The 26,282-nt window shown below is 56.4% G+C and overlaps 10 protein-coding genes across 10 annotated transcripts; 6 read left to right on the forward strand and 4 right to left on the reverse strand.

Moving 5' to 3' along the window:
* Positions 1 to 231: 231 nt before the first annotated feature.
* Positions 232 to 1,328, reverse strand: ISF_06160 (hypothetical protein; the record flags this gene model as incomplete). Its single annotated transcript, XM_018849764.1, has 2 exons — positions 232 to 852; positions 906 to 1,328. 2 exons carry the CDS (start codon positions 1,326 to 1,328, stop codon positions 232 to 234), a joined length of 1,044 nt encoding a protein of 347 aa, XP_018703263.1.
* A 547-nt stretch (positions 1,329 to 1,875) lies between these two features.
* On the forward strand, positions 1,876 to 3,598 carry ISF_06161 (inner membrane magnesium transporter MRS2; the record flags this gene model as incomplete). Its single annotated transcript, XM_018849765.1, has 3 exons — positions 1,876 to 2,427; positions 2,486 to 3,129; positions 3,187 to 3,598. 3 exons carry the CDS (start codon positions 1,876 to 1,878, stop codon positions 3,596 to 3,598), a joined length of 1,608 nt encoding a protein of 535 aa, XP_018703264.1.
* Positions 3,599 to 4,798: 1,200 nt separating this feature from the next.
* On the reverse strand, positions 4,799 to 11,942 carry ISF_06162 (ABC transporter, transmembrane domain, type 1; the record flags this gene model as incomplete). The annotated part of the gene is made up of 13 exons (XM_018849766.1): positions 4,799 to 5,592; positions 5,654 to 5,989; positions 6,034 to 6,179; positions 6,277 to 6,323; positions 6,378 to 6,745; positions 7,108 to 7,355; positions 7,474 to 7,929; positions 7,982 to 10,193; positions 10,242 to 10,475; positions 10,535 to 10,817; positions 10,877 to 11,097; positions 11,158 to 11,692; positions 11,745 to 11,942. 13 exons carry the CDS (start codon positions 11,940 to 11,942, stop codon positions 4,799 to 4,801), a joined length of 6,078 nt encoding a protein of 2,025 aa, XP_018703265.1.
* Positions 11,943 to 13,420: 1,478 nt separating this feature from the next.
* Positions 13,421 to 13,663, forward strand: ISF_06163 (hypothetical protein; the record flags this gene model as incomplete). The annotated part of the gene is made up of 1 exon (XM_018849767.1): positions 13,421 to 13,663. One exon carries the CDS (start codon positions 13,421 to 13,423, stop codon positions 13,661 to 13,663), a length of 243 nt encoding a protein of 80 aa, XP_018703266.1.
* A 444-nt stretch (positions 13,664 to 14,107) lies between these two features.
* Positions 14,108 to 16,990, forward strand: ISF_06164 (DNA repair endonuclease XPF; the record flags this gene model as incomplete). Its single annotated transcript, XM_018849768.1, has 2 exons — positions 14,108 to 14,155; positions 14,207 to 16,990. The coding sequence occupies 2 exons, from the start codon at positions 14,108 to 14,110 to the stop codon at positions 16,988 to 16,990; spliced, it is 2,832 nt and encodes a 943-aa protein (XP_018703267.1).
* A 121-nt stretch (positions 16,991 to 17,111) lies between these two features.
* ISF_06165 (hypothetical protein) lies at positions 17,112 to 17,873 on the reverse strand (the record flags this gene model as incomplete). The annotated part of the gene is made up of 1 exon (XM_018849769.1): positions 17,112 to 17,873. One exon carries the CDS (start codon positions 17,871 to 17,873, stop codon positions 17,112 to 17,114), a length of 762 nt encoding a protein of 253 aa, XP_018703268.1.
* A 1,447-nt stretch (positions 17,874 to 19,320) lies between these two features.
* On the forward strand, positions 19,321 to 19,854 carry ISF_06166 (hypothetical protein; the record flags this gene model as incomplete). Its single annotated transcript, XM_018849770.1, has 1 exon — positions 19,321 to 19,854. The coding sequence occupies one exon, from the start codon at positions 19,321 to 19,323 to the stop codon at positions 19,852 to 19,854; it is 534 nt and encodes a 177-aa protein (XP_018703269.1).
* A 550-nt stretch (positions 19,855 to 20,404) lies between these two features.
* Positions 20,405 to 22,464, forward strand: ISF_06167 (WASP-like pretein las17p; the record flags this gene model as incomplete). The annotated part of the gene is made up of 3 exons (XM_018849771.1): positions 20,405 to 20,614; positions 20,663 to 22,376; positions 22,436 to 22,464. The coding sequence occupies 3 exons, from the start codon at positions 20,405 to 20,407 to the stop codon at positions 22,462 to 22,464; spliced, it is 1,953 nt and encodes a 650-aa protein (XP_018703270.1).
* A 744-nt stretch (positions 22,465 to 23,208) lies between these two features.
* ISF_06168 (eukaryotic translation initiation factor eIF-1A) lies at positions 23,209 to 24,097 on the reverse strand (the record flags this gene model as incomplete). The annotated part of the gene is made up of 3 exons (XM_018849772.1): positions 23,209 to 23,499; positions 23,679 to 23,837; positions 24,077 to 24,097. The coding sequence occupies 3 exons, from the start codon at positions 24,095 to 24,097 to the stop codon at positions 23,209 to 23,211; spliced, it is 471 nt and encodes a 156-aa protein (XP_018703271.1).
* A 684-nt stretch (positions 24,098 to 24,781) lies between these two features.
* On the forward strand, positions 24,782 to 25,699 carry ISF_06169 (hypothetical protein; the record flags this gene model as incomplete). The annotated part of the gene is made up of 1 exon (XM_018849773.1): positions 24,782 to 25,699. One exon carries the CDS (start codon positions 24,782 to 24,784, stop codon positions 25,697 to 25,699), a length of 918 nt encoding a protein of 305 aa, XP_018703272.1.
* Between the last annotated feature and the right edge of the window lie 583 nt (positions 25,700 to 26,282).

Below are 26,282 nucleotides of genomic sequence, written 5' to 3' on the forward strand. Positions count from 1 at the left end.
GTTTTCTTCTTCTCTCATCTTACCGGACCATCGCCTGGAATGCTGTCTTTCGTCTCTAACATCTATTTCAAGCTCCTGTTAAGGGATAAGTTTGCTGTTTTAGGCCTAGGTTCAAGTTTACCGAGTTTCCTTGTCTCATAATCTGAACGTATGTACATGTGGTATATTGATAGAGTCATGTATGTGAGCTATATACAGCTGTGGACGCCAGCCAGTAGGCCAGCCTCGCTATTACTTTTGACTGCCAAACGACTGCTGGTCGAGTTTGTAGCTGACGTCCTCCAGAACCTCCTTCAGCAGCTCGACCACCGGCTCATCATGCTGCCCCCACCGCAGCCTCTTGACGAGGGCGTCGCGCTCACTCCGAAGCACGTCCTGCGGTACGCACATGAGGTCGCACTGGTCCCGCAGCAGCCGGTACGCGACCTCGTCGGGCGTCTCGGCCTGCACGGCCACGTTGCGCAGGAAGTCGACGTGGTACTCCCACGGCAGGCGGCGCGTCGGGCCGTCCGGCGCCTCGAGGTTGACGCCCCCGCGGACGAGCCACAGCAGCCGCCGGCGGGCCTCGTCGTCCCATGGCCCGGTCACGAGCGCCGTGGGCAGGCGCGTGTCTGGGTGCACGTTGCGGACGAGCGTGCGCGGCGGCGCCGAGGGGTGGCGGAGGAATTGCCGGTAGGTCTCGTCAAAGTAGCGCGCGGCGTCGAAGTCGCCGAACCCGCCGGCGCCGGTGTCGCCGTGGCCGACGACGGCCGGGGCCTGGTACCACCGGTGGCGGGCGTAGGTGTCCGCCCAAGTCTGCTGCGCGCGCAGGATGAAGTCGATGTCTACCCATGGGAGTTCAAGAAGAGCACTCTGTGGAACCCGGGTCAGTGACTGAAAGCGAAAAGGAGGCGGGAAGCTCTTACCTGAAGCTCCGGGTCTCCGTCGCAGGGATAGTACCTCGCCTCCTGCGGGCTCCGCGCCCCCCGGCCGGTGCGCCGCTCGTCTCGCGGCCGCGGGCCCTCGAGCACCGCGCGGAACGGGATGCCGAACCACTGGTCCCAGGTGTCGTGGAAGCCGCAGATGAAGAGGCGGAGCAGGGTGGCGCGCCCGGACAGCTTGGCGCCGACGACGGGGCTGCAGCGGGGAAGGGCGAGGCTCCCGCTGTGCAGGAGCACGCTCTCGAGGATCTCGGCGGGGAGTCGGTCGAGGCGGGCGCGCGGACGGAGGTGACGCGCGCGTTTGACGTCCTGGATGGAGCGGGACATCTTGGACGGCGTCGTGGTGGTGGAGGTGGAGGAGGAGGAGGCCTTGCGCTTGCCCCTGACTCGGACGGGCGTGAGCTTCATGGCTCGGCTGTCCGGGGGGCGGAGGCTTGCGCAGGACGGAAGCGAGAAGAGTAGGATGGCAAAGGAAAAAGAGGTGATATAGGCATCTGCGAGGCTTGACGTTTGGTCGTTTGTAGTCGATGGTGGCGCTAATTGGTGATGAGTAGAGATGGCATTGTCGCCAGCGGGAGTTAATTTGCTGAAATAATCAACTCTAAAAAGATCGAATATTAACGCAGATTTCTTATATATTTTCTTTTTTAAAAGAAAATGTTACGGACTCCTAACAGTACATGTAAAAATGAGTAACTGCTGTTGATGAGCCTGACGTACTGGATATCAAAGTGGTCCGTGCACGCGCCATAAACTTTCTAGTTTGTGGCTAAAAAAAAGTCCGAGGAGAGCCATCGACGCCGACAAATCTCCCATCCGGCCTCCTCCGTTTGCTTGATCAATCAACTGTGAATAATTTCGCGCCTTATCTGGATTGCTGTCAGTGGTCTCTATGAACACGACAACACTCGACCGCGCAGCCGCTGCAGCACCGTAGCGCACATTCACAGCGCCGATGCGATCTCCTGTGCCGTCGCGCAGTCTCCTGCGCTTCCTGCGCACCCAGTCCGAGACGGCCTTTTTCACGCCGAGTCGTCATCCCCTCCAAGGCAGCGCCAAGGCGAGCGGCGCGCGCATCTGCGGTCGCCGCGTCAGGCTATACAATACCGACACATGTCCGTGTACGACGATGACGACGCCTGCCCTGGAGGCGTCGCTGTGGCCGTTTGGCCGCGCCCGCCCACAGCAGCGTCGGGAGCTGAGCTCCACGACCAAGGCCAGCGGATGGTACAAGTCCCGCAGCGCCACCGACAGCAGCAGCGACCCGGCCAGCTCCTGGCAGGAGAGGCTTTGGGGCATGGCTGCGCGACGCGGCTTTAAGCCGCTCAAGCCGGACGACCTCCCCGGCGGCCACGACGACCTCGAGCACGGGTCCATGTTCAACAGCCGTCGGGTCATGACGGCCAAGGCGGCGGCGGAGCCGCGACTGCGTTGCACCGAGGTGGACGAGCATGGGCAGGTGATTCTCGTGGACGGGGAGTTTAAGAAGTCGGAGCTAATTGCCAAGGTTTGCCTACCGCCTCCGATTCTGTGGTTGTTCAACGCAGCTAACTCTGAATGAACAGTACGGGCTGTTGCCCCGTGACTTGCGAAAGATCGACTCGTCCAACCTCCCCCACATCCTCGTCCGGCCCGAAGCGATCCTGCTCAACCTGCTGCACCTCAAGGTGCTCATCAAGAGCGACCGGGTGCTGCTGTTCGACATTTACGGCTCCAAGACGTCGTACCCGCAGTCGGCCTTCATGTACGACCTGCAGGGCAAGCTGCAGCAGCGCAACCCACCCACATCGGCGGGGGGCTCGCCGCCGGGCCTGCCGTACGAGTTCCGGGCGCTCGAGGCGGTGCTGACGTCGGTGACGTCGGAGATGGAGGCCGACTTCGAGGCGGTGCGCGAGCCCGTCATGCACATCCTGAGCGCCCTCGAGGACGACATTGACCGCGAGAAGCTGCGCAACCTGCTGATCCTGTCGAAGCGCGTCAGCACGTTTGAGCAGAAGGCGAAGCTGGTGCGCGACGCGATCGACGACCTGCTGGAGGCGGACGACGACTTGGGCGACATGTACCTGTCGGAGAAGAAGCGCGAGTCGACGAGGGCGGCGGACGACCACACCGAGGTGGAGATGCTTCTGGAGTCGTACCACAAGATTGCGGACGAGATTGTGCAGGAGGCGGGCAACCTCGTCTCCGGCATCCGCAACACGGAAGAAATGTAAGTTCTGCCAGGTCCTTGTACGTAATACACCTGCTGACCAAGACGAAATAAAAGTGTCCGCGCAATTCTCGACGCCAACCGCAACTCGCTCATGCTGCTGGACCTCAAGTTCAGCGTGGGCACGCTGGGCCTTGCGATGGGCACGTTCCTGGCGGGCCTGTACGGGATGAACCTCGAAAACTTCATCGAGGAGACCAACTGGGGCTTCGGGGCGGTGACGACGGTGTCGACCGTCTTCTCGCTGATGGTGTGCTGGTACGGGCTGGTGAAGCTGCGGCGCGTGCAGCGCATCAAGATGGCGAGCGGCGAGCGGCTGCCGGGCCTGCCGCGCGGCTACCCGCACTACCTCCAGGACGAAGGGGCCGGGGCGATGGGCGGGCTGCTGCTGGACTCGCGGAATCGCGAGATGCTGAGGCGGCTGCACTCGCAAAAGGCGGCGCCGAAGAAGACGTCGTGGTTCTGGTGATGATGGGGTGATTGATGTCCAACGCGCCACCTCCACCACCTCCACCACAACCGCCACGACGACCGAATCACTTGGACGAAAGTCTGTATTACCAATTAACCTGTACGGCATATAGATGGCGTTTTGGATTTATGCGAGCACAAGGGAAGCGGCGATTTATTGTTTAATTTTGGTGGGACTTTTTACTCCAACTTATAACTCAACTCCAAGAAGCTGCCTGCGCATCACATATTCAGGCGGGAACACATCACAAATTTATGTATCCTGCTCTATACACACCTTGTACATTAAATTCTACACCGCCTTGGCACAACGAGCCCACGTGGTTTACCGTTACGATGAGCAAAGGCCGTTGCGCCGTTGCCGATCTTTTACTATGTCAGTGGTTGATTAAATTAGGCCGCCGCCCCCTGGTCGCTCTTTTCTCGTGTCTCACAAAATGCGCATGCAAATCGTGACGTCAGGATCTCGACACTGCAGCATGGGCTTTTTTTTTTTTCTTCTCTCTTGATAAATCACAACAAACCCATTTCTCATTCTTCATCTTCCCCCTTTCCCTACCCTCCTCTCGATTAGCTTTTACCAAACCTATCCAACCGTCTTTTAACCAAAACCGTCACCATGGGCGCAGTCCTCTCTTGTGTAAGTGGATTTCAACTTGCCCCCCCTAGCCTCCCTCCATCGCCTTGCGAGTCCCGATGCTAATTTTGCCTTTTTTTTTTACCCCTTCTTCTAGATCCAATCCATATTCAACGCCATTGCTGGCTGCATCATGGCCATCGTCCATGGAGTCATCGCAATCTGTAAGGCCATTCTCGATGCCATCCTGGCCTTCTTCGCCATCATCATCAGCTGCATTACCTGTGGAAAGTGCGGCGGGCGGCGGAAAGTAAGCTCGAGTCATGTGTAGTGGTAGCAGGGACGAGCTTTTGTCGAATGTCGAGTTCCGTTTGGTTTACTCTCTCGATTTGATACCTCTTCGATGATGATGCGTTGACGAGCCACCTCGGTGATACCTACCGCTGCGTGCGAGGCGGGCGGGACATGAGTTGTATTGCAGTTCAAAGTTGACGACAGGAATAATATGGACTACTCTTTTACTTTGTCTTTCATGCAGAATATCAATCTATTGACGCACCTATGGCGCGCTCTGAACTGTGACCGTGAGTGCTTCTAAACATCGAGTCCTGCAGTGCCCTCCTATTCACCCTCCACCCTCGCCGAATCCGAATCATTATATTTTAGCGAGCCATTATATAGATCCTCCTCCATATCCTCCTCCACCACCGTCGCGAGGCCCCTTCTCCCACCAATCCCATCCCGCAGCTTCAGCTTCTCCCACACCTCCGCCTCGTCCTTAACACTCGCCCGCAGCCGAGGGTCTTCCTCTTTCAGCAGCACCCTCCGACGCATCAACGTGTCGCTCAGCATCGGCTGTGCCTCCCCGAGCCGGCCGGCGTCTAGGAGCAGCCTGCCCAGCCGCCCCACGCCGTCTAGCGTGATCCAGTGGTCCGCGCCGAGATACTTCCTCCCGCTCTCCCACACCCGCGGATATAGCTCTTCCGACTCATCGTGTCTGTGCTCTCCTTGCTCGTAGATATCTCTAGCTATATTGTGGAGTAGTTCGAGGAAGTCGCCGCATTCATCCACGACGCTGCCGTGGAGGGCGGCCATGCGCTCGACGCCGAGGCGCGAGGTGTGCTCGGCCTCTTCGTACCTTTTCTGCCTGTGAACTATCATGCCCAGATCGCGAATCTTCCGCAGCGCCCACTTGTAGTTGGGGCCCCAGCCGTTGGTGCTAAGCTTCAGCGCCTCCCGGGTTAGCTCCTCGGCCTCGGCGTCCCGACCCAGCCGAGTAAGCGTGAAAGCAAGCCGACTCATCGTCTGGATGGTTACCTTGTGCTCGGCTCCTAACACCCGGGTCTGCACTACGATGGCGTCGCGGTACAGGGCCTCTGCCTCAGCATACTTTCCCTGACGATCGAGGCTCCTACCTGTAAGCCCCTTCGTTAACCACGAAGCGGGGTGATGTTCGCCAAACGTCTTGAGTTTCACTTCGAAGGAGCTTTGGTATATGCTTTCCGCCTTCTCGTAGCTTTTCTGCCCGAAAAAACGTCGCGGCCAGGCCTTCCCGGGCTTTGATGGTGTCGAGGTGTGCCTTGCCGAGCTCTTTCTCCCCAAAGGTCAGCGCCCTCTCGAACACGGACTCGGCCTCTTCGTATTTGCGCTGCTCGAGAAGCGCTCGTCCCAGTTTTAGGTTGCTCTGCATCCATCGGAAATCTGTCAGGTCCAGATCTAGCATCTGCAGATAGATGGCCTCTGCCTCTGCCCAGTTTTTCTTGCTGTTCAAGGCATCGGCCGCGGTCCACAGGCTCTGGATAGATGTCGGCTCTGGATAGATGTCGGCTCTGGACTGGTGGCCCTGTGGTCATTACTCTTGATAAAAGAGCTGGCGGTTTCGCTCAACTTGTCGCTCCGGTCATCGCTGGCCAGCATCGGCTCTGCGGTGCTTGTCGAGGCCGAATCCGTGTCATAATCGACAACACGGTATGTGGTCGTGGACGATAGCAAGGGCGTTACACTGTATAATCACCGTTAGTAGAAAACCTCCGAAGCAAGTTCAAGTCCCTGCAGGGCGAAAGTATTAGGGTGTCGAAGAAAGTAGAGTCTGGATTGACATCAGTCTCGACCTCAGCGCGTCCCGCAGCTCAAGTAGCTCCTGGGACTTGTAGAGCGTCCAGCCGATTTTACACCACGACGACTGTAGGCTTCCTCTCACCCCGCTGACTGTGCTACCATTCTCCAACATGCTGTGATACCCCTCGGTCTTTTTCAGAAACGCTGTGATGATGTCGAGGGATGAGATGACGATGTGGGAAGTGGCGTTGACGGTCGCGGGGGGAAGCAGCTTGTGGGTGCGGATATGACCGACCTGCATAAAGGCCTGTTGCATCGCTGACACCTCTGACATGGCTTGTACATACTCATCCGATGCGCCGCGCGTGTCGGACATGATGCGGACAAGCTTGTAGGTGAGGTTGGCGCCGGCGATGAGGTCGCCGACCGGATAGCCAAACGACACGATGGTTGGTGATGGTGATGGTGATGATGGTGGGGGAGGGACAGGACGGAGCTGGGCCTTTCTTTCTTTGTCAGGAGGCCACAGCATTGAAAGAACCTACTGGTTGGGCATGGAATGCAACTTGTCTGGCTGTACTCACAGTTCTTCTCATAGGCTTAGCTCAAGGCAGAATATGCATGTTGCAGACCTTGCGTGGCGCAGGCTCATCAAGCAACCAACTGGAACAATGTCTATAATAACTGATTTTATCTTGATGCGCATGAGATTTGTGGTTAGAGCATTTCTGTTCAGTGAGCAAGACGAGCAATGGCGGCAAAGAAAGGAATATTGTTTGCCTCACTTTTTGGGCGTTTTGCCCGACATATATATGTACATGGATAACATGGTGAGAGCGCGAAAGAGCGCCTCAATCACACATCAGACTCACTGCTCGCCCTATCCGACGAGGCTCGCCGCGTTCCCGCCCTCTTCATCGCCGCCAGAATCGACGACGACTGTGCAAGCAGCGTTGCTGGGGCATCAAACTCCATCAACTCTCCCTTTTGCAAGACACCAACCTTGTCATAGCGCTCGATATATCCCAGACGATGAACGACGGAAAGCACCGTCTTTCCTGCGAATTCTGTCTCCAGCACTTGTTGCATGATTTCCTCCGTCTTGTGGTCAACGCTGCTCCTGGTTAGCAAGTCTGCCCACCATACATACATCTAGTCCTTCTTCTTCTTCCAAAAAAGAAAAAACAAAGAAAAAGAAAAGAAAAAGGAGAAAGGCGATCGAGATTGTCTCAACATACCTGCTTGTAGCCTCATCAAGAATGAGGATAGGACTCCTCCTCACCATCGCGCGCGCCATGCAAATGAGCTGCCGCTCACCGACACTCCACGCCGTCAGCGGCATTTCCGAATTGATGCCGCCAGCAGCCTCGATGCGCTCCCAGAGCTCAAGCCGCTTGAGAGCCGCTATTATATCCTCATCTCTAGCTGTCTCGAATGGATCGACGTTTTGGCGCACCGACCCGGGCATCAAGAAGGGCTCTTGAGGGACAATGTTGATGAGAGCACGCAGCTCATTCGGCACCAGGTTGTGAATGTCGACGCCATCTATTTCCAACTTGCCATTTAGGTGAATCAAATGCAACAAGCTTAGAATGAGCGACGTCTTGCCACTACCAGAGCGGCCACAGATGGCAACCTTTTCGCCAGCCTTGATCGACAGCGTCAAGCCCTTGAGAACCGAAGGACCGGTTTCCCTGTGTGAGGCGTCAGATAAATCTCGATTTAGAAGAGTATTTTACTTCTTACTTGTAAGAGGCAACGACGTTTTTAAACTCAATATTGCCAACCCTGGGCCAGTTTGGCGGAGGGCTCTCTGGCTGCAGGATGCCCAGTACTTCCTCCTCGGGAACGGTATTGTCCTTGAAGTCCTTGATGCGCCCGACGGCGCCAATCGAGGTCTCCAAAGAAGTCCACATTTTAATCAGCTGAGTCAGGGCAGAGTTGAATGTCATGACGGTCACGAGAGAGACGCCGACGCTTCCCGGTGAGAACTTGTCGCGCCAGGTGACGACAATAGCAATGAGGATCAGAACCAGGGCAGATACCATTGCATCCAAGACAAGAGCCAGCCACTGCTGGATGCAGAAAAGCAAGTACACGGGTCGCTGCGAGCGGTTGAGGAGTCCCTGTAGGGCCAGCTGACACGACTGCTGCCACCCAAACGCTCGCAGCGTCGCAGCACCGTTCTTGGACTCGAGGAATTGAAGGTAAACCGGAGCCTTGGCTTCGATATCAAGGAGTCGGACCTGTCGCGACGTGCGCAGGTAGATGCGCTGGATGATGTAGATGGCGGCGAGGAATATCGGCAGCGACGCCGTGAGATAGCGCCCAAATACGGCCAGTAGGAGCACCTTGGCTATGCACTCGTAAAATGAGGCCAGATAGTTGATAATGATAATGGGAAGCTCGATGCCAATCAGCTCCATGTCCTGGCTGAATCTGTTGGTGATGCTGCCGAGATCCGTCTCCTGGTAGAAGAGGAGAGAGGCGCGGATGACGGCTGTCAAGAGATCGGTGTGGAGGTTTCGCGAAGACGCAGATATCATGTTAACAAAGACCAGCCAGCAGAGGAACAGCAAGATAACCCCAGAAAAGACACCCAAGCCGGCATATACGCCGAGATACATGTCGTTGTTGGCGTGGCCGGGGTTCCTGGCGTTGGCCGCGGACCAAAGATCGATCCAGACGACGCCAAATTCGCTGCAGAAAATGTACAGCCCACCAGTGACAAGCATCGTGATGACCTTGAAAACTCCAGAGGAATACATGTAGTAGCGGTATACAGACGGGGCTCCGTGCTTGCGCTTGAGGTCTGCCGCTTCCTCGTTCAGTGCAGATATTGTGTCGTCGACAGTCGCGGCTCGGCTAAGAGCATGTAAGTTCGCTGGCTTGGTCTCCTTGACGCTCTCGTCCTCAGTGTCGTCAGTAGATTCCTCAATCTGGAAGCCAGAAGAGAAACCGTCTCTCGACTGTAGCGATGCTACCGTCCGCGATTCAACAATCCTGCCCTGATCGACAACCAGCACGTCATCTGCCATCATCATGAGGTACTTGGAGTGCGTGACGAGCACAACCGTCGAGCCGTTCCTGCGCAAAAGTCCGTCAGAGCCAAATAGACTTTCTGAGATGTGGGCAATGTTAGCATTGTCAACGCCGCTGAAGACATCATCCAGCAGAATGACCTGCTCCCTTGAGTAGACGGCGCGTGCCAGACTCAATCGCTGCCGCTGACCTCCGCTCAGCTTGCCTCCTCCATTTCCAATCTCGGCGAGATCACCACCAGCTAGACTGTTAATGTCGTTTTCCAGTCCGCATGCCGCGACGACCGTCTCATACCATGCCTCGTCCACTGCATCTGACAAACCATAAGTGATGTTGCTCTTGAGGCTCCCGTTCACCAGCCACGGCACTTGGGAACAGTAGGCAGCAGAAGCAAATTTGCGCTCAGTACGGCCGCCGAGATCCATCGTCTCTCCGAGAATACTCTCAAGCAGCGTGGATTTTCCGCTGCCGGTGCGACCAACAATAACAGTGAAGCGTCCCTTGAGGATGGAGGCATTGAGATTATGGAGCACGGCCGGGCCTGACTTTTCCCAGGCAAAGTTTTGGTCGAGAAACGTTACAATAGGCTCTCCAGGGGCAGCCATCTGGCCGTGGAGGGTATGCAGAGAAATTTCGGATGTCTTGTTTTCGGTGACGCTGGCCTCGTCGTCTCGAGACAGCAGACCGGGATGCACGGGCTGGCGGTAGTATTCCTGCATCCTATCGAAGCTGCTGAGACATTCGTAGACGCTGGGGATGGCTTGAATAAACATGAGAGTAGGCTCCGTCAGCAGCGCAATCAGGGACAAGGACGTAAATGCCTTGGCGGCTAGAAATGAATTATCGTGGCGGGCATTCGCAATGGCGACAAAGACGATGAATGTCACGACAGGCGCAAACATCAGGGGAGAGTTCGCTACAAAGGTTAGCATAGTAACAATAGAGGGAATCATTTGCAACTTACAGAAGAATATTTGTCCAATCAAGGTCCACCGGTACCGGGTGGAATTCTCAATCTCGACCTCTCGGGCCTTGTATATGACGGAGAACATGCTGGAGCTGAGACCTAGCATCTTGACCGTCCTCATATTGGCCAGCATATTGGTCGTAAGACGAAGCCGTTCTTCAACCTTTTCAATCCATGCTCTTTGGTACTTCTTGGCGAGGGAGGCAATGAAGAAGGTCGCGCAGACGAAAGCTAGCCAGTCCGTGTTAGTGGCTTGCGTGATGAGAAGGACCGAGACACCAGAGACTTACAGAGAACGAGAAGACCTGGAACAATACAGGCCACAGCGATTTGTCTCTCGAGAAGATATACAGAAATGATAATTTCAATGGGTGCCGCCCAAATCTCGTGAATCGTCCGGAAACTGCTCGAGATCCGCTCCACGTCGGCGCCCATCAACGCCAGCCCGTCGACGTTATCGCCAAGGTCAATACCGCGAGCCGCGACTGTCTGTTGGTAGATGACGGAAATCAAGCCGCCACGAAGTCTGATGATGAATCGGTTTGAATAGTAACGATACAGCGCCATGGATATCTGGAGAGATCAGCTACTGCGCCGACCGTCACTGGGGGGCGAGGGAGGGAGGTACTTACAGCCATGCCTGCGTAGACGAGAGCATAGGCTCCAATGAGTCCGTTTCCAATGTTTTGGGGTGCATTCTTGTTGCCGATGAATTCGAGCACGTTGTTGATCATAAATGGCTGCGCAAACTTGAAGCCGATGAGGAAGAGGCGCGGGATGACGGCCGAAATAAACGACCAAGCAAAGGCGCGGCCGCAAGCCGCTACAAATGCATTCTTCTTGAACAAATTGGCTATTTCAGGTCAGCAAGGGGTGTCTTTGCTTAGGCAGCTTACATAGAATGATGACGCACCCTTCTTTAAGTTGCTCTGTAGTTCCTTGTGCAGTCTGTCTGCGGAGATGCGATAGTCAAGCTCAGGGAGGTCCTCGACACAGAGATAGTTCCTGTAGCCACGAGACAGTGTGCCGAGAACCCAAACATATCCGGTGATGCCCCAGAACCCGATAAACGGTTCCGGGCCAGAATGGGCCAGCTTCTCGGGCTGTCGCAGGCTGGCCCTCTTGCCGGTTGACTCGAGCACCAGGACAGCAGCTGTGAGCAGCAAAGCGATCGTTCTCATGGATGCTGCTGCCGAGCTCTCGGGGATGAGCCAAAGAGTACGAACTCGGGCTACGTCCAGCAGAACAAGCGCGGACAGGTACAGAGTGAGTGTCGTGGATGGCTGCTCGGACCGATGGTGCTGTAGCCACGACAAAGCGACTGCCGCGCAAGTGGCAATCAGCGACAGCGCATCAGCAGCAGTTGAAGCACTCGTATTGAGGACTTCATTTTTGGCTCGAAGACCGAGAAAGGTGGCTTGAAAGACGAAGAGGATGGAGAAGACAGCCTGTGCGTGGTATTAGTGGGTGTTGTAGGCTGGGCAATTCGCTGTACACTACCAATTTGACGCCAAGCAAAGTAGAGCTTTTGACAATTCCTTGTTGGCGTAGTAAAACAATTGAGGATATTATGGCAAGGAGGATGAAGATGGAATTCGGGACTGCGCTGAGGACGACGTCTTCAAAGTAGAGGGTAAAGTCGAAGGAGCGACAGGCAGTGTCGACCCGAGGACCGAACTTGCCATCGCAGGACAGCATGCTTGCAACCACAGTATTGGGTTTCCAGGGCAGTGATATCTATATGATGCTTAACAATCTGGAACCAAGAAATAGTAAGAAGCTTGGCGATGGACGTCTTTTTGAACAGGCCGGCTCCGCATCACCGCCTGGCAGGCATCTCCATACTTGGAGCAAATGCTTTTTCCCTATTACGATAGCTAATTTCCCCGTGGCAGTCATCATCAATTCTCCATTGCACTCGCGTCTCCCAGCCTTATCCGGTGGAGCCAAGGCTTCCGTACCCGGGGGCCGGACCCGGGAGGTAAGCAAGCGTAGGCAGAAAGTTTAGAGCTATCAAAAGTGAGACAAATTTTGGCAAATATCTTGATGAGTTATCTGTGGACGTGGGATTCAAAAGATATCTTAGTGATTTGAAATTTACTATTATTCAATTTTTTCAAAAATATAGATGCAACTTACAATCGAACACGGCGTTTCGAGATTGTGAGGCGAGCGGATACACCCCAATAAGGCTGTGATGGAGTCGAAACTAACGTTTCCAACGAGTTAGACTGGCAGCCACGCCGTTCTAGAATTAGCAGGATTGTGAGTACGTACGTCGCCGAGTGCGTGTCGAGTGAGTCAGCACCATATAGAGGAATCTACACGCAATTCCTTACGGCGAGGATACACAAAGATGAGGATGACCCCTGAGACTGTTACGTATGACTATCTGGTGGTCACTCTGAGTGATGGGGCTCCTTCAATTAAATCATGATATTCCATCAGACAGATTGGATAGTAGAAACAGCCGCATAATTGAAGCGAAGATGATCAGCCCTATTGTCGCAGTGCGTCAGTGGGAGAGCCTATTTGGTGGAGGTCGCATGGCACCAACGCCACGGGGTACTTGGCAGCCCAGATGCCTTCGTCGCTACCATCTTTGATAAAGAGGTTGTATAATTCCATTGTGAGGGGAAGTCAAGTTTCATCTTTCCCCCATTGCTCTTCTTTTGCAAGTGTCCTGTCAGTAATATGCTTCAGCGATAAACTTGGGCAGACTAAGGATCAAGCTTGGCGGTGATGGAATGGTAGTTAAGATGCCCAATTTGGAAACCGACATGCAGATGCAAGTCAGTCACGCCCATCACGATCTCTGCCGCCCAGAGCAGCACAAATGACATCAGAGCATAACGAATGTCCTCCGCAACGAACCAGCATTGAGGAGAAGCATGGCGGCGTGGAAGCTGACGAATGGTGGCGGCTCTTTGTACTACTAAGGTTTTAACAAAAGCTTGCTTGAGCGGAGTTGATTAGCCTGCTTTTGGGGCAAAAGTCAACGTCATCTGGCATCTCAAACGTTGCTTGATTGCCCCTCATAAATATCGTACGTTGACTGCTCGGACGCTTGAGCCAACTTGCAACTTGCAACCTGCAACTCCATCTTTATAACACGCACACAGCACGCAACACAGAACATTTATCAAGTTCACCATAAAAAAACACTCATAAACATAATGGATTCTTCCAAGGACCAGAAGAACAACGAGGCATGTACCGTGGACCTCCTCCCCGCGTCATATGCCGCCACTAACACAACCCAGGGCGAGAAGCAATTCTCCATCCAGCCCATCAAGGACAAGGTCGAGCCCGAACTCGCCGCTCACAAAGCCCACGGCCCTGCCATCGTCCAAAATCTCCCCGGGCAAGAAGGCACCAAGGAAGATCGCGAGGAGCGCAAGACCGAGCTCAACAAGTAGAGCGTGGCCCAGCCAGGCCACCCGACGGCGATGATGTCACGAGCCAAAGACGGACGATACACGATGATGCTGGGACGTCGCACAACACGGCCGATGGGACAATATATAAATATATAGCTTCTAATGCATAAGACCTTTCGCTTCTACGATATACTTTTTTTATTAGTATTTTGCGCTCTTGGCGATGCATGTATGTCTCAATACTCCTACGCGAAAGTGAAGTGCGGGGTGCTCATTGCACCTTGAAATTCACGGCGGGGCTACCCTCGGGGCTTTTAGTGAATCTATAGCGCTTCGTCCGCTACTGTGCCCACTAACTCATTCGCTAAACCCACGAAATCTAGCCCCATCCGCCGCTAAAATGCGCTGAAGCATCCGCCAAAGCCTCTCGTCAAGCTTCCAAGCTTCCTCGACTTGCCATTCCCAACAAACGCACCGCGCCGAATGTCGACAAGCAATGCGCCCCAACCAGTGAAGCTATCACTGCCCCTGGTTCGCTCATGATAATCCAATCCGCATCCTTCTCTCGCTAATTCGCCCCAGGAATACCAGCAGGCGCTCTTCCAGGAGCTCCGATCCGAAGATGAGCTCGTCGTCCTCGCCCGCGGCCTCGGCCTCATGCGCCTCGTCACCAACCTGCTACACTCGTACGATGCGGCCGGGAACAACCTCATAGTCATCGTCGGCGCCGAGGACCGCGAGAATGGCTGGATCGGCGAGGCGCTGGCCGAGCACGCCGCCATCAGCGCCTCGCCCAAGGCCCGCGGCCTCACCGTCGTCAACACCGACTTCCAGAGCGTCGGCGCACGCGAGAAGATGTACGCCGGCGGCGGCATCTTCAGCATCACGTCACGGATCCTCGTGGTGGACTTGCTGACCGGCCTGCTGAACCCGGAGACCATTACCGGCCTGGTCGTGCTGCACGCGGATCGCACCGTCGCCACCTCCCTCGAGGCGTTCATCCTGCGCGTCTACCGCCAGAAGAACAAGGTCGGCTTCCTCAAGGCCTTTGCCGACAACCCGGACCCATTCACGATTGGCTTCTCCCCGCTGGCCTCCATGATGCGAAACCTGTTCCTCAAGAAGGCCTCGCTCTGGCCGCGCTTTCACGTCACCGTCGCGCAGTCGCTCGAGGGCAAGAAGAAGGCAGAGGTCATCGAGCTCGAGGTGCCAATGACCGACTACATGACGGACATTCAAAACGCCATCATGGAGTGCGTCGAGATTAGCATCCACGAGCTGAAAAAGGGCAACCCCGGTCTGGAAATGGACGACTGGAACCTGGACAGCGCGCTGCTCAAGAACTTTGACGTCATGGTCCGCCGCCAGCTTGACCCCAACTGGCATCGCGTGAGCTGGAAGACAAAGCACATTGTCAACGACTTGACAGTCCTGCGGGGACTGTTGAATTATGTAGTCACCTACGACGCCGTCTCGTTCCTCCAGCATCTCGACACGATACATGCCGCGCACTCCCCGCCGCCCGGATCGACGCGGCAGACGCAATCGCCATGGCTGTTTTTGGACGCGGCGCAGACCTTGTTCGAGACAGCGCGGAAGCGCGTCTACTCTGCCAGCATCAAGCAAATCTCGCAAGAAGAAAACATTGACTCCCTGCGGCCCGTCCTGGAAGAGCTCCCGAAATGGAGCATGCTTGCCGAAGTGCTCGAGGAAATTGACCGCGACCTGTACTTTGAACCGCATGCCAGAGACGACTCCAACGGTACAATCCTTATCATGTGCTCCAATGTAGACACATGTCGCCAATTAAGAGATTATCTGCAGACAATGCACGTCAAGCCAAGAGTAGCTAGCAAAACAGCCGAGGATGACGAGGAAGCTCACAAGCCATCCGCCATCTTTATGATGCGTCGTCGCCTGCGCAACTACCTGCGTTGGAAGAGACAGTTTGCCGTCGTCAATGCATCACTTTTTACAGAAAACAATAAGGCGCTCAACAGCGCTACTGACTCTCGACCCGGACGCGGCGGCATGCGCGGCGGCAGAGCGCCCTCAAATAAGCGTCGACGACAGCGTGGCGGCGGTAACATGGCCGTCAGCATGTCGCGGGCCGAGAACGGCAGCATCTCGCAGTTCTTCGAGAAGCCCAACGAAGTGGCCGAGCTCATGGCCGAAGTGCAGATTACGGAAGAAGAGGCCAAGCAAAAGGACGACGTGATTGCCGACCCGCTGGACAACATGGAAGACTACTTCCAACTCTACGACATGAAGGACTTGGTCGTCATCCACGCCTACGACGGGGACCAGGACGAGCACGTGCTGGAGGAGGTCAAGCCTCGCTACATCATCATGTACGAGCCGGACGCGTCGTTTATCCGCCGCGTCGAGGTCTACCGCTCGTCGCACAACGACCGCAACGTCCGCGTCTACTTCCTGTACTACGGCGGCTCGGTGGAGGAGCAGCGCTACCTGGCCTCTGTGCGCCGCGAAAAGGACGCCTTCACGCGGCTCATCAAGGAGCGCGCGAGCATGTCCGTCGTCATGACCACGGATCCGCACGGCGGTGCCGCCGAGGACCCTCAGGAAGCCTTCCTGCGCACCGTCAACACGCGCATCGCCGGTGGCGGGCGTCTCGCCGCCACGGCCGAGCCCCCGCGCGTCGTCGTCGACGTGCGCGAGTTTCGCTCCTCGCTACCATCACTCCTCCACGGGCGCTCCATGGTCATCGTGCCGTGCATGCTGACCGTCGGCGACTACATCCTGTCGCCGAGCATCTGCGTCGAGCGCAAGAGCATCAGCGACCTCATCTCCTCCTTCAAGGACGGCCGCCTATTCGCGCAGGCCGAGGCCATGTTCCAGCACTACAAGAACCCGATGCTGCTCATCGAGTTTGACCAGAACAAGTCCTTCACGCTGGAGCCCTTTGCGGACCTGTCCGGCAGCGCGGGCAGCGTGTCCGCGGCCAACGCGGGCTCGGCGGACCTGCAGTCGCGGCTGGTGCTGCTGACGCTGGCGTTCCCGCGGCTGCGCGTGCTCTGGTCGTCGTCGCCGCACCAGACGGCGGAGATCTTCGCGGCGCTCAAGACGCAGGAGGCGGAGCCGGACCCGATCGCGGCGGTAAGGGCGGGCCTGGACGGCGGCGCGCGCGCGGAGGACCAGGTGTTCAACCAGGAGCCGCAGGACATGCTGGCAGTGGTGCCGGGGGTGACGCCGCAGAACGTCAAGAGCCTGGTACTCAAGACGGAGAATGTGAGGGAGGTGGCGAACATGACGCCGAAGGAGCTGGCGCCGCTGGTGGGAAAGGCGGCGGGCAGGGCGATTCATGCTTTTTTTGAGCGGAATGTCATGGAGGAGGAGGATTACTGAGGTATGTATATACATGGACGTCAATTCAAAACTGTACAACATGGAACGCCTGTTCTTGTTCATTCTGAATTCATTTGATTTCATCTTGCACGTTGAACCTGCCAATCTGTCCCTGTATCTCTCACGCCACCGCCTCTGCCGCGGACCGCACAAAGTTCCTCGCCGCCCAGCACGCGACCAGCAAGTCGCGCTCACCCGCCTCCATCCTCCCCGCGACCACCAACTGCCCGTCCTCGCCCTCCCTCGCCACCACCACGCCCTCCTTGTCCGTCCACTCCCCGGCGCCCTTCCCCACCGCGTACAGCAGCTCCCTGCGCCAGTCGTCGCCCGCGCGGTACCCGCGCCTGTGCATCAGCGCGCGCATGCGCTCCTCCTCCGCCGCCGTCAGCGGGCGCCGTCGCGGGGTCACGCGCCAGAACTTGTGCGCGGCGTCGACGACGATGGAGGCGCCGGCGGGGAGGGAGCGTCCGCGGATGCAGAGCAGCGGCGTGGGGCCGAGGCAGAAGGGCACGGCGATCCTCTCCCCGGTGTAGAGGGTGAGGTCGTCGTCGTACTTGATGTGCACGGAGGGGGACGGGGAGGAGGCGGCGAGGAGGCGGACCTCGCTGGGGAGGAGCCGGCTGATGGAGAGGGTCCAGGGGAGGCCGCTGCGGGTGCGGCGCGTGGAGAGGTGGTACGCGGCGGAGGGGGAGGGGGAGGAAGCGCTGCTGGTGGTGTAGATGAACTTGTCGCGTAGGAGGAGGCACTCGTGCGTGGTCTCGGGGGAGGAGGAGGAGCCGATGAGGTGTAGGTTGGGGCTGCGTGCGATGGGCAGCGTTTCCGAAAGGTCGAGGGCGGGACGACCGCCGCTGTCGCTGCTGGCAATGGTGGCCGTTTCGCTCATGATGAGATAGTTTTGTTATGAAGAGTGAGTGCCTTCAAGGGAACGTGATGCTTCGACGTGGTGAACGAGAGGGCATCATCCCGCGACTTATATACCCCCACGCTGGACGCCACATCATACACAAGTTCCCACGGGATAGCAAACAAAAACCATTCGCTGCGGCATTAACCGCTAGTGAATCCGGGGGGGGGGGGGCTTATGGTTTGTCGAATTTCCTATTTCGGCAACGGGGCACGGGATGCGACGCCCGAGCAGGCTGAGGTATTTTCGGATAAATACACATTGACAAATGAACGAATCCCGCCATTCTGGGGCAAAGCTAACGAACGATCGAGCGCCCGCCTATAGTGGTGGCATGGCGAGACTGGCTCTGGTGGCTGCTTATTATGCATACGCGTCAATGTTCATCAACTAGTTAGTTATAGGTTGGGGCATACTTTGGACTATCTAATAATCCATCATGTCACGGCGCTCAGGATAAGTCGCTATTTTTGCAGCAACTTTCGCTTTACTTGATTTATATTATTTCTTTTTTAATTTTTCCCCGTTAATTTTACTAATTTTACTAATTTCTCTACCTTTTCTAATTTTTCTAGTCTTTATAAGCTCTCCTCTCTATGTAATCCATTTCATCTTTATAATCTTTATAATCTTTATAATCTCTATAAACTCTATAATCTTTATAATCTTTATAATTCTTCTTTCTTTCTTTCTTTCTTCGTTTTTCATTTCAAGTGTCCGTCTAGCAATATTGGCCCTGCTCCCATTCTTCCCCGTTGTCATTGCCACGCTTCTACTCAGACTCAGACCTGGCCTCGGGCTCAGTGGAAGATGTCAAGGCCGGTCGCTAGCTTAACGGAATATTTTTTTAGATGATTTTAGCGTTCGGTTTTCTTCCTTGATTGTCTAGTCAGGGTTGAGGCTTTTGAAAGGCGAAGGCTTTTATGGCGAAGTGCGGTGTCCATTTCTCGTGGTTCCTTTTGCCGCGTGTTAGTCCCATGTCTAAAATTACCTGCTGGCCAAAGAGGTTACGAGAAGATACCCAATGACTATAGAGATTTAGCATTTCGAACAACCTTTCGAAACCTAAAAGCTTGGATAGAGTTTGTAAAAGAGACCCGACCATCGATTCGCGCAGGCGGGCCTAGAGTCCAGACATTGTAGCTTCACACCAAACAACAGGCCAAGATGGTACTATACCAACGTAAGAAATATTGAAAAGTCTACCATCTAGCTTCGGGGTGGTTACGAACCTTGATACGTAGGATAAAACTGACTGAATCGTAGCGTGGGGGATATAAACAGGGGATAGCGCCCTCTCAACTTCTGCGGCAAACAAGGCTATTCGCCAACAAACTTACAAACTAAGACATAACTATTCTGATCCTCACTTGCTTCGAAAGAACAAGACGCAACAAATCCTGGAGCAGCAAGTAGTCAATCCACAATGTGTTTGCTCTGTACGCAGTACGAACTGAGCCGAGAGTTTCGGCGCACTCTGCGCGCTCGGTGCAGGGAGCTGGCAGATGAGTCTGACTTTACAGATAATTCGGACTCTACCGATGAGTCTGGCTTTACCGATGCTTTGGACCCTGCAGATGAATCGGACTCTGCAGATGAGGCGGACTCTGCATATGAGTCGGACTTTGCAGATGAGCTGGATCTGGCGGCTGGAGAGGCCCTGAATGATGCTCTGATCCAACAAGATTGGAGTGGCATCGATGTGCCATTCCATCTAGTACCTCAAGCGGCCGAGGAGCAACGGCCCTCGGTCGAACATATCGAATATCGAGACGGCGAGCCTTACGAGGAGCCGCCTCCGCCGTACGAGCCTAGAGAGGGCGAACCTCACGAGCAGCCACCTCCGTCGTACGAACGTCCGGCACGACGTTACTTATACTTCTTCAATATCCACGACAACCCTGTTTCGGATGATGAGGCTCTAGAGGACTATTTTCAAAGACAAGCCTCAAGAGGATGAGACTGAAGGGGGGCAGTTGAGAGAAGTCGCTATTTTTGTTGTAATTTTGCTGTAATTTTCGTTTTCTTTGATAAATATTAATATTGTTCCATATTATTGTACGTTAAGCTAGTGACCGGCCTGGACGTCTTTCACTAATGACTGATAGCTTGTTACTTGTTGGCTGCCTTGGGAATGCTCTAGGGTAGGTGGCACTTGCCTAATAATGAGGCGGGGCGGCGGGAGACTCACGTCAGTCCAGTCGTCAGTGTTTGTCAGTGTTTGGCTTGGCTTGCTTTTGCTTGACCTTAGCAAACCCACCAAATCAACGCCAAACCTTCACAGCCTCGCTTTCTCGTCACTCCTCCAACCTCGTCAGCCGCCGTCACCGCCTTCAATCGGCGCCGTTCTTGACAAATTCATCGCCACATACCTCACTTGCCAATTACTCAGCTGTTGCAATCCGTCGCCGCAGTCCCCCGAGGCCTCGTCCTCCCCCCCAAAGCTCCCCTCCCGCACAGAACTGTCGCGCGAGCAGGCTGGGGCCGCTTAAGCGCCAAGCTGCATCGCCATGCCCTCCATCCTCAACGACGACGACAAGGACACCGTGAAGCGGTTCGTCCCCAAGCAGTCAAACAAGATCCAAGCCGTCGCCGTCGCCAAGCTCTACGTCGCCTATCCGGACCCGACCAAATGGACCTACACCGGCCTGCAGGGGGCGCTTGTCCTGGCCAACGACCTGGTCGGCAATACATACTGGCTCAAGATGGTGGACATTTCGGTAGGCGCTTACGATACCATCCTCAGGCTTAAAGCTAACACCTAGAAGCCCACCGCCAGAGGCGTCATCTGGGACCAGGAAATCTTTGACTCGTGGAGCTACAACCAAGACCGCACCTTCTTCCACACCTTTGAGCTCGAAGACTGCCTCGCCGGCCTCAGCTTCGTCGACGAAAAGGAAGCCAAGCAGTTTAAGAAGAAGATGGACGACCGAGAGAAGAATGCGAGCCGCGCCACGAAGTCCACCCCGTTCGGAGGTGCAGGAGCCGGCGGCCAGCCCAAAGAGAAGCACAGCCTGCTTGGCGGTCTCTTCCATCGCCACTCCTCCGCGCCGGCACCCGAGCCCGCCCCCGCCGCACCGCGAACCACCAGCCTCCCGCCCCCGCCGCCGGGCCCGCAACACTCGTCGCCGACGCTCATGAATGGCAGCTTCGGCCTGCCGCCGTCCGAGTTTGCCCTGCTCGATGCCTTTGACCCACTCTGGCGCGAGCACTTTGGTAAGGACCTGAGCGACAAGGGCCTGACCGACGACTTCATCAAGGAGAACCAAGAGTTCATTGTCGACTTTTTGCGCGAGGAGCAGGAAAAGATGAACGGGGCAGGAGGAGGAGGACTCGACACATCACCACACGCGGCACCACCGCCGCCGCCAGCTCCTCGCACCAATGGCAGCGCCGGTCGCGCCCCTCCTCCTCCCCCCCCTCCAGCTGCTGCTCCCGCCGGTGGTTCGGCCAAGAAGAACGGACCCCCTCCGCCGCCAGCACCGCGAAGATCGACAAAGGCCGACAACGAACCACGATCACCATCTCCGCCATCCTCACCCCCTGAGCCCGACCGACCCAAGTTCCGCGCACCGCCCCCTCTAGCCGACGCTGGCAAGTTTGCCAACGTCCCGGAGCCAGTAAAGCGACGACCTGTTCCCTTGACGCCGTCATCAGCCCCGGCTGGGGGACCGCCTCCACCCCCGCGACCGGCCAAGACGCCGCTGGAACACCCTGAGGCGCCTCAACGCGCACACGCTGTCCCGCCTGCCTTTTCCGGGCAACGCATACCGTCTGGGCCGCCGGCGCCGGCGCTGCCGAGCCGAGGCGGGCCTCCTCCGCCTCCACCTCGAAACGACTTACATGCGGTGCCGCCGCCGCCTCTGCCACCGAAAGTCGCACCTGGTAGCGCACCGCCGCCCCTCCCTCCAACAAGTACGCGGCCGATCCCTCCACCACCGACTGCTGTTGTGCCTCCTCCCCCTCCCCCTCTTCCTCCTTCGAGCGGTGCGCCGCCTCTTCCTCCGTTGGGCAATGCGCCGCCTCTTCCTCCGTTGGGCAATGCGCCGCCTCTTCCTCCGTTTCCTCCGTCGGGCGGTGCGCCGCCGCCACCACCTCCGCCGCCTCCCCCACCCGGTGGTGCCAGCGGACCTCCGCCTCCCCCGCCACTACCTCCAACCGGCGCAGGTGCCCCCCCTCCTCCTCCCCCACCGATGCCATCCCGCGACAGCGGCACTCCGGCGCCCGCTCTGCCCAAGGCCGAAGGCGGCAGGGCGGCGATGCTGGGCGACATCCAAAAAACCGGCGGCATTGGCGGACTGAAAAAGGTGGACAGGAGTCAGATTCGCGACCGCAGCTCTGCGCAGGTGGGCGGCGACTCAGGTGGTGGTGGTAGCGCGGCGGCGGCAGCTGCTGCTGGTGCAGGCGCGGGTGCGGGCGGCGGCATGGCGGATGCTTTGGCGGCGGCGCTGCAGAAGCGCAAAGACAAGGTGGCCAAGAGTGGTAAGTTGAATTGTGGCAGGTATCCTTGGTTTGGTATAGTGACGCTGACACTGTTCTAGATGATGAAGACGACGACGATGAATGGTAGCGATGATGGAGAGTTGGTAATGGCATAAAGTGTGGGCACGGGATTCATTCTACAAGTTTCAAGGACATGATGGCGGATTCTAGGCAAAGGTAACTGTTCATTTTATTTTTTACTTGAGCTCTTTTGTACATTTACTACGCCGGCCTAGAATATTAAAAGGAACAAAACATTACAAGCAAGCATTCATCCTTGTAGTTTATCACGTCCGTCGAAGCGTTTTGGAGTATCGGGAAGGGAGTTCTGTCATCATAGGTTATCTGAACAAACGGTCTATCAAGCGGTCAGGAAGCTAGCACTTTTAACAGAACAGCGGTCTAACAAGGCGAAAATGCCGTAAAAGATGCAAAAATACGACACACACGCACACACACACACACACAGGGTACGCAGCAACAGGAAGAAACGTAGAAATAGAAGTATTTGATTTGATTCGACAGCCATGACGTCTCTCCCACCATAGCCGTCCCAAAGTACGGGAAACGCAATCCACTCCGGATACTGTCGTGGGACCCCCCCACGGCGGGGAAAACCAAACAGAAGAGGGGTTTGAGAGAGAAGACAGTGTGTACAGCAGACCGATGCCTCCTCTAGTAGACGGAGGATGAGGAAGCTGTGAAGAAAACATTCGGCAAAACGTGTAGGAGGGATCGCAGTGGGGGACCAAGCTCATCAAACGGAACACGCAGCGGATGAACAAGTTTTGATAGAGCGTCCTCCCCAATTTGACGGAGACAGAGGAGTACTTTAGATGTCGTCAATGTCGACCTCCTTCTTCTTGTCGTCGTCGGACTCCTCCTCGTCTGAGTCGGCGTCACCAAACTCAAAGTAGGCCTCGCCATCCTCGCCCTGGTTGAAGTTGTCGTGCTCGTTGATCTTGGCGTTTTCCGGCAGCTCGCCGTACGACTTGAGGGAACGGGCCTCGTCGGCCGTGTACTTCAGGATAACGTCGCCCTTGTTATCCTGGAAGTCGCGCAGGGACAGGAGGATGATGTCGCCCTGGTTGATCCAGACCTTTTTTCGCATTTTACCGCGGATCTGGGCAAAACTGTCAGCATAGGGAATGGGAAAGAGGGGGGGGGGGAGACGCGAGGATTGGATGGGTTGAGGGAGGGGGTTTTTTGCCCCTCTGTTGTTTCGGGTTCTGCGTCCTTGCAAACGCGCGCGTACATCCGTCCGTGGGTAGGATCAGTGTAGGGGAGGAAAAAAAAACGTACGTTGGCTAGACGCTTGCTTCCGTCGAAGCATAGGGCTTCAAGACGACCGTTGCCCAACATCTTTACGACCTGGGCATACTCCTGACCGTCCTCCTTGAAGGTGAGTTCTCGACGCTGGTCGTCGTTCTCCTTGGTACCGCGACGGCGGTTCTTGCCGCCCTATATTGAGAGAAGAAAACAGCGTTAGCAAAACATGTTCCTCTTCCTTGTATAACTTTCTCGCCCCGGTTCGGATCGGAACCGTGCTGCAGAGCATCCCGCTGACATGCCACCATCGCGAGCCCATGGCGGGGGCGGGGAAGAGCGTTGGCAATGGAGGGGTTTGCGCGCCTAGGCCAGGATTATGGCGAGCGCCGCGCAGAGCAAGGTAGGAGGGGGAAAAAGGATCAACAACTCACTTTTCCCTTATTCTTAGGCATCTTGAAGTGAGCTGGCCACGCCGGAGTTTCTGTTTCAAAAAACTAGAGGGGTGGTGGCAAGCGGGTTTGTGATGATGTTTTTTGTGTGAAGGCGAGAGTGGGCAGAAGGGCGGCCATTTTATTTGCACCGCGCTGCCTGGTGACTTTTGGCTCGGCGCTTCGGCCACACTACACAGGCTTCAGCAATACAAATGCTAAGTAAAACAATAGCCACGATTTTATTAGAGGGGCGTACCACTTGCTAGCCGCCCAGTCCTTCTTTTTCCTATTATTTTTTCCCGTTTTTCGCCTCCCAGGCACACCAAGAATACTAAGAAAATACACCCACAAAGCCTTTTTTGCAAGCCCCAGTATGAGTCAATGGTCGGGCACCCATGAGGGATGCAGTGGGCGATACGAGAGTACTTGGTATAATACAGGCAGGCCGCATAAAAGAAAGTATCCTTCTAACATGGACCCACTCGACGTGCGTCACAATGATCCACCACGAAAAACGTCCCAGTTTAGCTTAGCGCACGATGCTTCTCAAGCTGCCAGGCTCACAAATCACAAAACGATTCTTGCCCAAACAAACGGTGAGGCCTGCGTCCGGAATTCATTGCTTTTGTGGCGCGACTTGAGCTGGTACGATATTGCCACCATGAGATGAGCATGCGCTGCGCCAGGCTGAATCACGCAGCCTTGATGGCAGTCACCGCACCACGTGCCGCTGCCGTGGTCCCAGGGGCTTGCTGCGTTCAGCTCCTTGGCGGTGCGACTCGACGTGCCTCGACGCTGCCTGCCAAACCCCTTCGTTACCAGTCCGATGGCAGCAGCAGCAGCAGCAGCAGTAGACCCCCCCGGTCCGGGAGACCAGCCAAGACGTCCGCTCTCCCGCCGCGCGCCGCCCCCGTCGCGCGCATACTCTCCCCCGACGTCGCCAAGTTCATCCGCAGCCGCGACGGCCACCTGACGACCACGCCCGAGACGGCGCGCTTCCTGCGCGCGCACCCGACCATCGACCACGACCACGGCACCATGGCCCGCCTCGAAGCCGCCGCACACACCCCGGCCGACGCCGCCGCCGCCATCCGCCGCCTCTCGCAACAATACGGGGTGCGGCTCGCCTGGTCCCCGCGGCACGTCATCCACCCGCACCGGCTGCGGTTCCTGGACCCGCGCGGGCACCCGCTGGCGGCCAGGGTGTGGGCGTTCGCGACGGCGACGGGCGGCGTGAGCGCGGTGGTCTGGCAGCTGACGAAGCGGGAGCTGCTGCGGGCCGTGTTCCGGCGGCTGGCGGCGCGCGGGTACGACGAGCACGGAGGGCGGGCAGATGGCGGCGGGGAGATTCGCGGCACGTTGTGGCTGACGCTGTGGCGGCCGCAACATGCGCGGCGGCTACCGGTGGATGAGTTTGGCGAGGTCGTGGCGGACGTGCTGGATAGGCACTACGCGGTGCGGCCGGCGTCGGCGGAAGGGCGGGGTGGGAGTGCCGAGGGTCCGACGGACGAGATGAAGAACTGGAAGCCGCGAGAGAGATCTGGGGTGAGGGAGGGAGATATGCGGAGACCCGCGGGCGAAGCCGATGGACAATCTACTTGGCAGCCGCGCAAAAGCAAGTGATGGACTCTGAACCTGTATATTGTGTACAATAATTGTAAAGCCATGCGTATAGCCTGCTCGCGGCTGCATCTATGTATTATAGCAACATAGCGCATCCATTCACATATCGACTGGACCATGATGAAATGTGTTGAAGCTCCAAACGGAACGGTTCTCCGACCAACGCAGAAACTAGCAGCCTCGCCTAGCAAGGCACTGCAACTGACAAGCTATCCACCATCACGTTGGGGATTCGGATATGGGCGGAGATAACTACGTGATTATCAATAATAGAGGAGTGTAATACTTTGAAATTGATAAAAATGTGGCGCCAACTTGGCCCGTTCAGCTCTCACTTCCTCGGCCTCTCAAGCGCTCAATTCAGAGAAGCTAGCCAACCTGGGGGCAGTGACGCCATCCACTTGCAACCCCGATTTCTAATCGAAGCTTTTCCATCATTACCAATCGAGCGGCCCCTCCTCGAAAGTCCGCTAGGGATGTAACGAGAGACAATTGACTGGCCACGATGGGCGGGATGGCAATCCAACTCCACACGAGATGCTGCTCGATGCCGAAACCTTCCCAAGAAGCTATAACTAGAGCG

This window comes from Cordyceps fumosorosea (genome assembly GCF_001636725.1).
Source record: "Cordyceps fumosorosea ARSEF 2679 chromosome Unknown scaffold_15, whole genome shotgun sequence".
NCBI classification, from domain to species: domain Eukaryota; kingdom Fungi; phylum Ascomycota; class Sordariomycetes; order Hypocreales; family Cordycipitaceae; genus Cordyceps; species Cordyceps fumosorosea.